The sequence below is a fragment of the Bombina bombina genome, chromosome 2 (assembly GCF_027579735.1).
Source record: "Bombina bombina isolate aBomBom1 chromosome 2, aBomBom1.pri, whole genome shotgun sequence".
Taxonomy (NCBI): Eukaryota; Metazoa; Chordata; class Amphibia; order Anura; family Bombinatoridae; genus Bombina; species Bombina bombina.
This window is the reverse complement of record NC_069500.1, coordinates 349,156,346-349,171,801: the sequence shown is the minus strand read 5'-3', so window position 1 is coordinate 349,171,801 and position 15,456 is coordinate 349,156,346. Positions and strand designations below refer to the sequence as shown.

The window sequence follows — 15,456 nt, the reverse complement described above, 5'->3', positions numbered from 1 at the left end:
AGGCGTCATTTGGTATCGTATTCCCCTTTGGGTTTGGTTGGGTCTCAGCAAAGCAGATACCAGGGACTGTAAAGGGGTTTAAAGCTTAAAACGGCTCCGGTTCCGTTATTTTAAGGGTTAAAGCTTCCAAAATTGGTGTGCAATATTTTCAAAGCTTTAAGACGCTGTGGTGAAAATTTGGTGAATTTTGAACAATTCCTTCATGTTTTTTCGCAATTGCAGTAATAAAGTGTGTTCAGTTTAAAATTTAAAGTGACAGTAACGGTTTTATTTTAAAACGTTTTTTGTACTTTCTGTTCAAGTTTATGCCTGTTTAACATGTCTGAACTACCAGATAGACTGTGTTCTGAATGTGGGGAAGCCAGAATTCCTATTCATTTAAATAAATGTGATTTATGTGATAATGACAATGATGCCCAAGATGATTCCTCAAGTGAGGGGAGTAAGCATGGTACTGCATCATTCCCTCCTTCGTCTACACGAGTCTTGCCCACTCAGGAGGCCCCTAGTACATCTAGCGCGCCAATACTCCTTACTATGCAACAATTAACGGCTGTAATGGATAATTCTGTCAAAAACATTTTAGCCAAAATGAACCCTTGTCAGCGTAAGCGTGGCTGCTCTGTTTTAGTTACTGAAGAGCATGACGACGCTGATATTAATATCTCTGAAGGGCCCCTAACCCAATCTGAGGGGGCCAGGGAGGTTTTGTCTGAGGGAGAAATTACTGATTTAGGGAACATTTCTCAGCAGGCTGAATCTGATGTGATTACATTTAAATTTAAATTGGAACATCTCCGCATTTTGCTTAAGGAGGTATTATCCACTCTGGATGATTGTGAAAATTTAGTCATCCCAGAGAAACTATGTAAAATGGACAAGTTCCTAGAGGTGCCGGGGCTCCCAGAAGCTTTTCCTATACCCAAGCGGGTGGCGGACATTGTTAATAAAGAATGGGAAAGGCCCGGTATTCCTTTCGTCCCTCCCCCCATATTTAAAAAATTGTTTCCTATGGTCGACCCCAGAAAGGACTTATGGCAGTCAGTCCCCAAGGTCGAGGGAGCGGTTTCTACTTTAAACAAACGCACCACTATTCCCATAGAGGATAGTTGTGCTTTCAAAGATCCTATGGATAAAAAATTAGAAGGTTTGCTTAAAAAGATGTTTGTTCAGCAGGGTTACCTTCTACAACCCATTTCATGCATTGTCCCTGTCACTACTGCCGCATATTTCTGGTTTGATGAACTGCTTAAGGTGCTCGATAGTGACTCTCCTCCTTATGAGGAGATTATGGACAGAATCAATGCTCTCAAATTGGCTAATTCTTTCACTCTAGACGCCTCTTTGCAATTGGCTAAGTTAGCGGCTAAGAACTCTGGGTTTGCTATTGTGGCGCGCAGAGCGCTTTGGTTGAAATCTTGGTCGGCTGATGCGTCTTCCAAGAACAAGCTACTAAACATTCCTTTCAAGGGGAAAACGTTGTTTGGTCCTGACTTGAAAGAGATTATCTCTGATATCACTGGGGGTAAGGGCCACGCCCTTCCTCAGGATCGGCCTTTCAAGGCAAAAAATAGACCTAATTTTCGTCCCTTTCGTAAAAACGGACCAGCCCAAGGTGCTACGTCCTCTAAGCAAGAGGGTAATACTTCTCAGGCCAAGCCAGCTTGGAGACCAATGCAAGGCTGGAACAAGGGAAAGCAGGCCAAGAGACCTGCCACTGCTACCAAGACAGCATGAAATATTGGCCCCCGATCCGGGACCGGATCTGGTGGGGGGCAGACTCTCTCTCTTCGCTCAGGCTTGGGCAAGAGATGTTCTGGATCCTTGGGCGCTAGAAATAGTCTCCCAGGGTTATCTTCTGGAATTCAAGGGACTTCCCCCAAGGGGGAGGTTCCACAGGTCGCAGTTGTCTTCAGACCACATAAAAAGACAGGCGTTCTTACATTGTGTAGAAGACCTGTTAAAAATGGGAGTGATTCATCCTGTTCCATTAAGAGAACAGGGGATGGGGTTCTACTCCAATCTGTTCATAGTTCCCAAAAAAGAGGGAACGTTCAGACCAATCCTAGATCTCAAGATCTTAAACAAATTTCTCAAGGTCCCATCGTTCAAGATGGAAACCATTCGAACTATCCTTCCTTCCATCCAGGAAGGTCAATTCATGACCACGGTGGATTTAAAGGATGCGTATCTACATATTCCTATCCACAAGGAACATCATCGGTTCCTAAGGTTTGCATTCCTGGACAAACATTACCAGTTCGTGGCGCTTCCTTTCGGATTAGCCACTGCTCCAAGGATTTTCACAAAGGTACTAGGGTCCCTTCTAGCGGTGCTAAGACCAAGGGGCATTGCAGTAGTACCTTACCTGGACGACATTCTGATTCAAGCGTCGTCCCTTCCTCAAGCAAAGGCTCACACGGACATTGTCCTGGCCTTTCTCAGATCTCACGGCTGGAAAGTGAACGTGGAAAAGAGTTCTCTATCCCCGTCAACAAGGGTTCCCTTCTTGGGAACAATTATAGACTCCTTAGAAATGAGGATCTTTCTAACAGAGGCCAGAAAAACAAAGCTTCTGGACTCTTGTCGGATACTTCATTCCGTTCCTCTTCCTTCCATAGCTCAGTGCATGGAAGTGATCGGGTTGATGGTGGCGGCGATGGACATAGTTCCTTTTGCGCGCATTCATCTAAGACCATTACAACTGTGCATGCTCAGTCAGTGGAATGGGGACTATACAGACTTGTCTCCGAAGATACAAGTAAATCAGAAGACCAGAGACTCACTCCGTTGGTGGCTGTCCCTGGACAATCTGTCTCAAGGGATGATGTTCCACAGACCAGAGTGGGTCATTGTCACGACCGACGCCAGTCTGATAGGCTGGGGCGCGGTCTGGGGATCCCTGAAAGCTCAGGGTCTTTGGTCTCGGGAAGAATCTCTTCTACCGATAAATATTCTGGAACTGAGAGCGATATTCAATGCTCTCCAGGCCTGGCCCCAGCTTGCGAGGACCAGGTTCATACGGTTTCAATCAGACAACATGACGACTGTTGCGTACATCAACCATCAGGGGGGAACAAGGAGTTCCCTAGCGATGGAAGAAGTAACCAAAATTATTCTTTGGGCGGAGTCTCACTCCTGCCACCTGTCTGCTATCCACATCCCAGGAGTGGAAAATTGGGAAGCGGATTTTCTGAGTCGGCAGACATTGCATCCGGGGGAGTGGGAACTCCATCCGGAAATCTTTGCCCAAGTCACTCACCTGTGGGGCATTCCAGACATGGATCTGATGGCCTCTCGTCAGAACTTCAAAGTTCCTTGCTACGGGGCCAGATCCAGGGATCCCAAGGCGGCTCTAGTGGATGCACTAGTAGCACCTTGGACCTTCAAACTAGCTTATGTGTTCCCGCCATTTCCTCTCATCCCCAGGCTGATAGCCAGGATCAAGCAGGAGAGGGCGTCGGTGATCTTGATAGCTCCTGCGTGGCCACGCAGGACTTGGTATGCAGATCTGGTGAATATGTCATCGGCTCCACCTTGGAAGCTACCTTTGAGACGAGACCTTCTTGTTCAGGGTCCGTTCGAACATCCGAATCTGGTTTCACTCCAGCTGACTGCTTGGAGATTGAACGCTTGATTTTATCGAAGCGAGGATTCTCAGATTCTGTTATCGATACTCTTGTTCAGGCCAGAAAGCCTGTGACTAGAAAGATTTACCACAAAATTTGGAAAAAATATATCTGTTGGTGTGAATCTAAAGGATTCCCTTGGGACAAGGTTAAGATTCCTAGGATTCTATCCTTCCTTCAAGAAGGATTGGAAAAAGGATTATCTGCAAGTTCCCTGAAGGGACAGATTTCTGCCTTGTCGGTATTACTTCACAAAAAGCTGGCAGCTGTGCCAGATGTTCAAGCCTTTGTTCAGGCTCTGGTTAGAATCAAGCCTGTTTACAAACCTTTGACTCCTCCTTGGAGTCTCAATTTAGTTCTTTCAGTTCTTCAGGGGGTTCCATTTGAACCCTTACATTCCGTTGATATTAAGTTATTATCTTGGAAAGTTTTGTTTTTAGTTGCGATTTCTTCTGCTAGAAGAGTCTCAGAATTATCTGCTCTGCAGTGTTCTCCTCCTTATCTGGTGTTCCATGCAGATAAGGTGGTTTTACGTACTAAACCTGGTTTTCTTCCAAAAGTTGTTTCTAACAAAAACATTAACCAGGAGATTATCGTACCTTCTCTGTGTCCAAAACCAGTTTCAAAGAAGGAACGTTTGTTGCACAATTTGGATGTTGTTCGCGCTCTAAAATTCTATTTAGATGCTACAAAGGATTTTAGACAAACATCTTCCTTGTTTGTTGTTTATTCAGGTAAAAGGAGAGGTCAAAAAGCAACTTCTACCTCTCTCTCTTTTTGGATTAAAAGCATCATCAGATTGGCTTACGAGACTGCCGGACGGCAGCCTCCCGAAAGAATCACAGCTCATTCCACTAGGGCTGTGGCTTCCACATGGGCCTTCAAGAACGAGGCTTCTGTTGATCAGATATGTAGGGCAGCGACTTGGTCTTCACTGCACACTTTTACCAAATTTTACAAGTTTGATACTTTTGCTTCTTCTGAGGCTATTTTTGGGAGAAAGGTTTTGCAAGCCGTGGTGCCTTCCATTTAGGTGACCTGATTTGCTCCCTCCCTTCATCCGTGTCCTAAAGCTTTGGTATTGGTTCCCACAAGTAAGGATGACACCGTGGACCGGACACACCTATGTTGGAGAAAACAGAATTTATGTTTACCTGATAAATTTCTTTCTCCAACGGTGTGTCCGGTCCACGGCCCGCCCTGGTTTTTTTAATCAGGTCTGATATTTTATTTTCTTTAACTACAGTCACCACGGTACCATATGGTTTCTCCTATGCAAATATTCCTCCTTAACGTCGGTCGAATGACTGGGGTAGGCGGAGCCTAGGAGGGATCATGTGACCAGCTTTGCTGGGCTCTTTGCCATTTCCTGTTGGGGAAGAGAATATCCCACAAGTAAGGATGACGCCGTGGACCGGACACACCGTTGGAGAAAGAAATTTATCAGGTAAACATAAATTCTGTTTTTTTTTTTTTTTTTTTTTAATAACATTTATTTATTATTGACATGAGCAGAGTAAAGTATCACACACATCTATGAAATAAACACAGGTATCAATTATAGCTGCAATGTGAGTCCATAATGTTACAGTCTGTGAAAAAGAAAAGAAAGTGTCTCTTCACAGTAATAAAACAATCCTTGTCAATTTCTACTGAATTTTCCATCACAATAATAAACCTTACAAACAAAAACAATAACTTAAATACAGTAGTTGCAATGATATAAACTTAAACACTGTAGTTATGATATCTGCAAGAGATAGACATACTAGATGACAGCAATTTTTGGGCCTCTTTATTGATTGTGAAACAGGCTCAATTTTTGCACAAAGCCAAGAGACGTTTACTGTCTAATTCCTAGTTTTAGCACGATTAATGACCGTTTTAAACTTAAATTTGTGTTTATCCTATATGTGAGCACACACAACGTTTTTTCTTTCATGGCCTGTACTTTGGAATAGTTGCAATGTGAGATACAGGTTCATTTTTCATTCAGGTCCTAAACTCTTGTTTCTCCTTGACAAAGATTTAAATCAGGCATTATTCAAAGTACAGACAGATTTGGACAACTAACTCTTCTTAAAAGCTCAACCAACCAAAACTGTTTAACAGAAGAAGGCAACAGAGTTGCTGTGTTATTTGGTTATAACATGATATCGGGTTGTACACTGCAGTAAGTAGCTCTTACATGAAAGGCACTAAGGACTGTTCTACAAAGTATCAAACATAGGTTATACATTGTAGTAGTATTTTCCCCAAATGCTTATATACTGAGAGAAAACAGCACTATATTGCAAGGGCACATATCACCTCTTATTCAGTTGCAGAAATCTATAAGATAAGTTATGTTATTTTGCCACTAAACTACTACTTAGGGCCAGATTACAAGTGAAGAGTTATTTAAGACTCCCGCTCGAGCGTTAACTGCGCTAGAAGTAAGCTTTATGCGCTCCTCTGGTTGCGTTTGTATTATGAGTTGAAAAAAACCTGTTTTTGCTTGTGCACTAACCAGATGAGCGCAAAAATCCAAAACTTCCAATATCGCACACACGATAACCTATTCCCCCATAGAAGTCAATGGAGCAAAAAAAAGTGGGGAAAAGACCTAACATCCCACTTGCACACAAACCAATAGCGTATTCTCAAGTCCGCTAACCCAACCTGAAAATATGAATATTTCATATTGCAATGTTCTTCACATTGCAGTATATGTTCTATTTATTCAGAAATAAATGTATTTAGGGTGTTTATATATATATATATATATATATATATATATGTCTGTAAATACATACATACATATAAATACATATGTACACAATATATATATATATATATATATATATATATATATATATATATATATATATTTATACATACATACAGTTGTGCTCATAAGTTTACATACCCTGGCAGAATTTATGTTTTCTTGGCCATTTTTCAGACAATATGAATGATAACACAAAAACTTTTCTTTCACTCATGGTTAGTGTTTGGCTGAAGCCATTTATTATCAATCAACTGTGTTTACTCTTTTTAAATCATAATGACAACAGAAACTACCCAAATGACCCTGATAAAAAGTTTACATACCCTGGTGATTTTGGCCTGATAACATGCACACACGTTGACACAAAGGGGTTTGAATGGCTATTAAAGGTAACCATCCTCACCTGTGATCTGTTTGCTTGTAATTAGTGTGTGTGTATAAAAGGTCAATGTGTTTCTGGACTCCTGACAGACCCTTGCATCTTTCATCCAGGGCTGCACTGACTTTCTGGATTCTGAGTCATGGGGAAAGCAAAAGAATTGTCAAAGGATCTGCAGGAAAAGGTAGTTGAACTGTATAAAACAGGAAAGGGATATAAAAAGATATCCAAGGAATTGAGAATGCAAATCAGCAGTGTTCAAACAATAAGAAGGCACACTAACCAAACACTAACCATGAGTGAAAGAAAAGTTTTTGTGTTATCATTCATATTCTCTGAAAATGGCCAAGAAATCATAAATTCTGCCAGGGTATGTAAAATTATGCACACAACTGTACATATATATATATACATACCTATACATCTTTAGACATGTCTATGTATGTATCTCTATGTAAAAGCCATTTGAAGCCTTTTTGTTTTAAAATATTTTTTATTAGATGGTTTTATTATAAGTGTAATTTGTAATGTATTTTTGAGGGTTTTGGACACTTTTTTGTTTCATTGTAACCAGAGCTCTGAGGACATGGTAGTCTTCTAGTGTGAATCGTGATTGTGACTGTGATAAACTCCTTATCACTCACTCGTAACTGTTGGCTCTCCACTCCTAATCTGGCTCTTATTGTTCATTAACAAAATAGCCCTCGGAAAAATCCAGGGGAGTGGGGCTCAGTATCCACCTTTAGGATCCCCCTGAGGTTAAACCTGTGTATCCCAAGTGGGACAGTGCCTAATGCCAAACAAGCATAACACATATGGTAAGAGAAGAGGAAAGAAGCAGTATGGGGCACACTTGTACTGCAATAGTGAGGTGGTCACAGACAATCATATAGTAGGACAAGAGCGTTAAACTAAAACTTAACTTTTAATAATTACTTTAAAAATATTAAACTCACATAACAAATGTAAAAAGTGTTAAATTAACATATATACAAGCCTGCCCCCCTGAATATACCGACCGTGTCACACTAATAAAGGATGGAAACCACTACTATACTCCAAAATAGAGTTGTGCATTCAGTATTGGATTATTTTATTTGCACATCTTTTGTTCCATTTATGGTAGGTAAAACCTTACACCATTTAAAAGCATGCACTTATTTTTAATCCTAAAGGCAACACTCACCTCTCACACAAGTTCTGTGTTTCTGCATGTCAAAGGACCAAAGTCATGATTGCAGTCAATCCGAAGCAGACGTCCGAGAGCACTTTGAAGGCCTTTGATAAAGCAGTGGTGAAACGTGCATCAGGCGTTCGCATTGCCCTCCTGCATGTGTCTAATGTTCTGTAATTGTTAGCCCCATAAGGCAACTGGAACCACTAATCTGACAATAGATTTTTTTATAGAGGATACAGCATGGCCAAGGGTACTGCAAAAGATCAGATAGGCCTGTTGGCAATTGAGACTACAATAGGGATCTTTTGTACTCTCAGTACACTGGCCAATAGGGATAATTACCCACAGTGTGCTGATCCTTTTGTTTTGGAGTATAATAGTGGTTTCCATCCTTTATTAGTGGGACATGGTCGGTATATGCAGGGGGGCAGGCTTGTATATATGTTGTTTTAACACTTTTTACATTTGTTATGTGAGTTTAATATTTCTCTTACATTGGTGTGTCCGGTCCACGGCTTCATCCTTACTTGTGGGAATATTCTCTTCCCTAACAGGAAATGGCAAAGAGAGCACAGCAAAAGCTGCCCATATAGCTCCCCCTCTGGCTCCGCCCCCCAGTCATTCTCTTTGCCGCTCTGAACAAGTAGCATCTCCACGGGGATGGTAAAGAGTATGTGGTGTTAGTTGTAGTTTTATTTCTTCTATCAAGAGTTTGTTATTTTAAAATAGTACCGGTTTGTACTATTTACTCTACAACAGAAAGTGATGAAGAGTTTTGTTAAAAGAGGAGTATGATTTTAGCAACAGTAACTAAAATCCATTGCTGTTCCCACGCAGGACTGTTGAAACCAGAGAACTTCAGTTGGGGGGAACAGTTTGCAGACTTTTCTGCTCCAGGTATGACTAGTCTCTTTTCTAACAAGACATAGTAATGCTAGAAGACTGTCATTTTCCCTCATGGGACCGGTAAGCCATTTTCTTAGACTCATAACAGAATGAAGGCTTATAAATGGGCTCTATACTGGTTGACACTATTGTGGGCTAAATCGATTGATTTATATAATATTTATTAGACTTTTGGAGTGTTTTTGTGATAGGAAACACTTTTGGGAACATTTTTATTACGCCTCACAATTGGTTAGACAGCTAATTTAATCAGGAAGGCCTCTTCACTCTGGTATGCAGAGGGAGGAGGCCTCATTTTCGCGCCTCAGTTGCGCAGTTACTTTTGGAAGCAGTGCATGCAGCTTCATGTGAGAGGGTCCTGTGGCCATAAAAACGATTTCTAGAAGGCTTATTTCTGTGGTGAATAACCCCCAAGGAAGGTAAAAGCTGCAGCAAATGCTGTGGCAGGGACTGTAGTGGGTTCAAACTGGTAAATTATACAATTAGCTCCGGTTTGCTCATTTAAGGGGTTAGAGACTTGAAATTTGGTGTGCTTTCAAAGCATTAAGACACTAGGGTGTAAATTCGGTAAAAATCGGATATTTCCTTCATAGTTTTTCAAGCATTCAGAAATAAAGTGTGCTCTGTTTATTATTTAAAGAGACAGTAACGGTTTTGTTTAAAAACGATTTTATTGCATTAATAGCCTTCCAAAGTCTGTCTAACATGTCTATACCTTCAGATAGCATATGTTCTGTGTGTATGGAGGCCAAGGTGGTTCCCCCTTTAAATGTATGTTCAAATTGTGCCATAGCGTCCAAACAAAGTAAGGACAGTACTGTCACATTTAATAAGGTTGCCCAAGATGATTCTTCAAATAAAGGTAGTGGGGATAGTTCATCATCCTCTCCTTCTGTGTCAACACCAGTTTTGCCCGCGCAGGCGACACCTAGTACATCTAGCCCGCCAATGCTTGTTACTATGCAACAATTAACTTCAGTAATGGATAATTCTATAGCAAATCTTTTATCCAAACTGCCAGCATTTCCCAGAAAGCGTGATTGCTCAGTTTTAAATACAGAGGATGAGCAAGTTGGCGCTGAGGATAATTTATCTGTTATACCCTCACATCAATCTGAATTGGTAGTGAGGGAAGGTCTGTCTGAGGGAGAAATTTCTGATTCAGGAAAAGTTTCTCAGCAGGCAGAACCTGATATTGTGGCATTTAAATTTAAGTTAGAACATCTCCGCGCCCTGCTTAAGGAGGTGCTAACTACACTTGATGATTGTGACTCTTTGGTGATTCCAGAGAAATTGTGCAAAATGGACAAATTCCTAGAGGTCCCTGTGCACGCTGATGCCTTTCCGATACCCAAGAGGGTGGCGGACATAGTGACCAAGGAGTGGGAGAAGCCAGGTATACCTTTTGTCCCACCTCCTATATTTAAGAAGATGTTCCCCATTGTCGACCCCAGAAGGGACGCATGGCAAACAGTCCCTAAGGTGGAGGGGGCAGTTTCTACGTTGGCCAAGCGCACGACTATTCCAATTGAGGACAGTTGTGCTTTCAAAGATCCTATGGATAAAAAATGGGAAGGATTGCTTAAAAAGATATTTGTTCAGCAAGGTTTCCTTCTCCAACCAATTTCGTGCATTATTCCTGTCACCACGGCGGCGTCTTTTTGGTTCGAGGAACTAGAAAATTCGCTCCATAAGGAGACTCCATATGAGGAAGTCATGGACAGAATTCACGCACTAAAGTTGGCTAATTCCTTTATTTTAGATGCCGCTTTTCAATTAGCTAAATTAGCGGCGAAAAATTCAGGTTTTGCAATAGTGGCGCGCAGAGCGCTTTGGCTAAAATCTTGGTCGGCGGATGTGTCGTCCAAGACAAAACTGCTTAATATTCCTTTCAAAGGTAAGACCCTTTTCGGGACAGAATTGAAGGAGATTATTTCAGACATCACTGGGGGAAAGGGCCATGCCCTCCCACAGGATAGGCCTTTCAAGGCTAAAAACAAATCTAATTTTCGTTCCTTTCGCAATTTCAGGAACGGACCATCTCCTAACTCTGCAGCCTCTAGACAAGAGGGTAACGCCTCCCAGCCTAAACCAGCGTGGAAACCAATGCAAGGCTGGAACAATTGCAAACAGGCCAAGAAGCCTGCTGCTGCTACCAAGACAGCATGAAGGGGTAGCCCCCGATCCGGGACCGGATCTAGTAGGGGGCAGACTTTCTCTCTTTGCTCAGGCTTGGGCAAGAGATGTTCCGGATCCCTGGGCACTAGAAATAGTCTCTCAGGGGTATCTTCTAGAGTTCAAGGAACTCCCTCCAAGGGGAAGGTTCCACATGTCTCGCTTATCTTCAGACCAGATAAAGAGACAGGCATTCTTACATTGCGTAGGAGACCTACTAAAGATGGGAGTGATACACCCAGTTCCAACAGTGGAACAAGGTCTGGGTTTTTACTCAAACCTGTTTGTAGTTCCCAAAAAAGAGGGAACTTTCAGACCAATTCTGGATTTAAAAATTCTAAACAAATTCCTCAGAGTTCCATCATTCAAAATGGAAACCATTCGGACGATCTTACCGACAATCCAGGAGGGTCAATATATGACTACCGTGGACCTAAAGGATGCGTACCTGCATATTCCTATCCACAAGGATCATCATCAGTTCCTGAGGTTCGCCTTCCTGGACAAACATTACCAGTTCGTGGCTCTTCCATTCGGTTTAGCCACTGCTCCCAGAATTTTCACAAAGGTGCTAGGGTCCCTTTTAGCGGTTCTAAGGCCGAGGGGCATTGCTGTAGCACCTTACCTAGACGACATCCTAATCCAAGCGTCGTCTCTTTCCAAAGCAAGGGCTCATACAGACATAGTTTTATCCTTTCTCAGGTCTCACGGGTGGAAGGTGAACGTAGCAAAAAGTTCCCTGTCCCCGTCCACAAGGGTTCCCTTTCTGGGAACAATAATAGATTCTGTAGAAATGAAGATTTTCCTGACGGAGGTCAGAAAATTAAAGCTTCTAAACGCTTGTCAGGTTCTTCAATCTATTCCTCAGCCTTCCATAGCTCAGTGCATGGAGGCAATAGGATTAATGGTTGCAGCAATGGACGTGGTTACTTTTGCTCGAATTCATCTAAGACCATTACAACTGTGCATGCTCAAACAGTGGAATGGGGATTATGCAGACTTGTCTCCCCAGATTCAAGTAGACCAGGTAACCAGAGACTCACTCCGCTGGTGGTTGACTCAGGATCACCTGTCTCAGGGAATGAGTTTCCGCAGACCAGAGTGGGTCATCGTCATGACCTACGCCAGTCTCTTAGGCTGGGGCGCGGTCTGGGACTCCCTGAAAGCTCAGGGTCTATGGTCTCGGGAAGAGTCTCTTCTCCCGATAAACATTTTGGAACTGAGAGCGATATTCAATGCACTCCTGGCCTGGCCTCACCTGGTGAAGGCCAGATTCATAAGATTTCAGTCGGACAACATGACGACTGTAGCGTACATCATCAGGGGGGAACAAAGAGTTTCTTGGCGATGAGAGAGGTATCCAAGATCGTCAAATGGGCGGAGGATCACTCCTGCCACCTATCTGCAATACACATCCCAGGAGTAGACAACTGGGAGGCGGATTATCTGAGTCGTCAGTCTTTGCCCAGTTAACTCAACTTTGGGGCACTCCAGATATGGATCTGATGGCGTCTTGTCAGAACTTCAAGGTTCCTCGCTACGGGTCCAGATCTAGGGATCCCAAGGCGACACTAGTGGATGCATTGGTGGCGCCTTGGTCGTTCAACCTAGCTTATGTGTTTCCACCGTTCCCTCTCCTTCCCAGGCTTGTAGCCAGGATCAAACAGGAAGAGGCCTCAGTGATTCTGATTGCTCCTGCGTGGCCACGCAGGACTTGGTATGCAGACCTGGTGAATATGTCATCAGTTCCACCATGGAAGCTACCTTTGAGACGGGATCTTCTAGTACAAGGTCCATTCGAACATCCAAATCTAGTCTCTCTGCAACTGACTGCTTGGAAATTGAACGCTTGATTTTATCTAAGCGTGGGTTTTCAGATTCAGTTATAGATACTCTGGTCCAAGCCAGAAAGCCTGTGACTAGGAAAATTTATCATAAGATGTGGAAAAAATATATCTGTTGGTGCGAATCCAAGGGATTCTCTTGGAGTAAAATTAAAATTCCTAGGATACTTTCCTTTCTCCAAGAAGGTTTGGATAAAGGGTTGTCAGCGAGTTCTCTAAAAGGACAGATATCTGTTCTGTCTGTTTTGTTGCACAAACGTCTGGCAGCAGTGCCAGATGTACAGGCATTTGTACAGGCCTTAGTCAGAATCAAGCCTGTCTACAGACCCATGACTCCTCCATGGAGTCTAAACTTAGTACTTTCAGTTCTTCAAGGGGTTCCGTTTGAACCTTTACATTCCATAGATATTAAGTTACTATCTTGGAAAGTTCTGTTTTTGGTTGCTATTTCTTCTGCTAGAAGAGTTTCTGAATTGTCTGCTTTGCAGTGTACTTCACCCTATCTGGTATTCCATACAGATAAGGTTGTTTTGCGTACCAAACCTGGTTTTCTTCCAAAAGTGGTTTCCAACAGGAATATTAACCAGGAAATAGTTGTTCCTTCTCTGTGTCCGAATCCAGTTTCGAAGAAGGAACGTTTGTTAAACTTAGATGTGGTCCGTGCTTTAAAGTTCTATTTAGAAGCAACAAAGGATTTCAGACAGACTTCTTCCTTGTTTGTCGTTTATTCTGGTAAGAGGAGAGGGCAGAAAGCTACTGCTACCTCTCTTTCTTTTTGGCTGAAAAGCATCATCCGATTGGCTTATGAGACTGCCGGACGGCAGCCTCCTGAACGAATCACAGCTCTCTACTAGGGCTGTGGCTTCCACATGGGCCTTTTATCAAAGCGTGGGTTTTCAGATTCTGTAATAGATACTCTGATTCAGGCTAGAAAGCCTGTAACTAGAAAAATTTACCATAAAATATGGAAAAAATATATCTGTTGGTGTGAATCTAAAGGATTCCCATGGAACAAGATAAAAATTCCTAAGATTCTATCCTTTCTACAAGAAGGTTTGGAGAAAGGATTATCTGCAAGTTCTCTGAAGGGACAGATCTCTGCTTTATCTGTTTTACTTCACAAAAGACTGGCAGCTGTGCCAGATGTTCAAGCATTTGTTCAGGCTCTGGTTAGGATCAAGCCTGTTTACAGACCTTTGACTCCTCCCTGGAGTCTAAATCTAGTTCTTTCAGTTCTTCAAGGGGTTCCGTTTGAACCCTTACATTCCGTAGATATTAAGTTATTATCTTGGAAAGTTTTGTTTTTGGTTGCAATCTCTTCTGCTAGAAGAGTTTCAGAGTTATCTGCTCTGCAGTGTTCTCCTCCTTATCTGGTGTTCCATGCAGATAAGGTGGTTTTGCGTACTAAGCCTGGTTTTCTTCCGAAAGTTGTTTCCAACAAAAATATTAACCAGGAGATAGTTGTACCTTCTTTGTGTCCGAATCCAGTTTCAAAGAAGGAACGTTTGTTACACAATTTGGACGTAGTCCGTGCTCTAAAATTCTATTTAGAGGCTACTAAAGATTTCAGACAAACATCTTCCTTGTTTGTTGTTTATTCTGGTAAAAGGAGAGGTCAAAAAGCGACTTCTACCTCTCTTTCCTTTTGGCTTAAAAGCATCATCCGATTGGCTTACGAGACTGCCGGACGGCAGCCTCCTGAACGAATTACAGCTCACTCTACTAGAGCTGTGGCTTCCACATGGGCCTTCAAGAACGAGGCTTCTGTTGATCAGATATGTAAGGCAGCGACTTGGTCTTCTCTGCATACTTTTGCCAAATTTTACAAATTCGATACTTATGCTTCTTCGGAGGCTGTTTTTGGGAGAAAGGTTTTGCAAGCCGTGGTGCCTTCCGTTTAGGTAACCTGACTTGTTCCCTCCCTTCATCCGTGTCCTAAAGCTTTGGTATTGGTTCCCACAAGTAAGGATGAAGCCGTGGACCGGAACCACCAATGTAGGAGAAAACAGAATTTATGCTTACCTGATAAATTTCTTTCTCCTACGGTGTGTCCGGTCCACGGCCCGCCCTGGCTTTTAGTCAGGTTTAAAAAATTTTGTTTCTGCACACTACAGTCACCACGGCACCCTGTGGTTTCTCCTTTTTCTCCTAACCGTCGGTCGAATGACTGGGGGGCGGGGCCAGAGGGGGAGCTATATGGGCAGCTTTTGCTGTGCTCTCTTTGCCATTTCCTGTTAGGGAAGAGAATATTCCCACAAGTAAGGATGAAGCCGTGTACCGGACACACCGTAGGAGAAAGAAATTTATCAGGTAAGCATAAATTCTGTTTTTTTAAGTCATTATTAAAAGATAAGTTTTAGTTTAACAGCATTTTCACTACTAAATGATTGTCTGTGACCACCTCACTATTGTAGTACAAGTTTGCCCCATAATTCTTCTTTCTTTTTCTCTTGTTAGGTGTATCCAGTCCACGGATCATCCATTACTTGTGGGATATTCTCCTTCCCAACAGGAAGTTGCAAGAGGATCACCCACAGCAGAGCTGCTATATAGCTCCTCCCCTAACTGCCATACCC

At 42.5% G+C, this 15,456-nt stretch overlaps 1 protein-coding gene across 1 annotated transcript in view; it reads left to right on the top strand.

The window, feature by feature from the left end:
• The window catches only part of TCTN1 (tectonic family member 1), a 380,029-nt gene that overhangs the window by 262,810 nt on the left and 101,763 nt on the right, over nucleotides 1–15,456 (top strand). Inside the window, exon 11 of the mRNA XM_053701719.1 lies at nucleotides 5,664–5,802. Coding sequence (XP_053557694.1) covers nucleotides 5,664–5,802 — 139 coding nt within the window. The remainder of the gene's footprint in view (nucleotides 1–5,663; nucleotides 5,803–15,456) is intronic.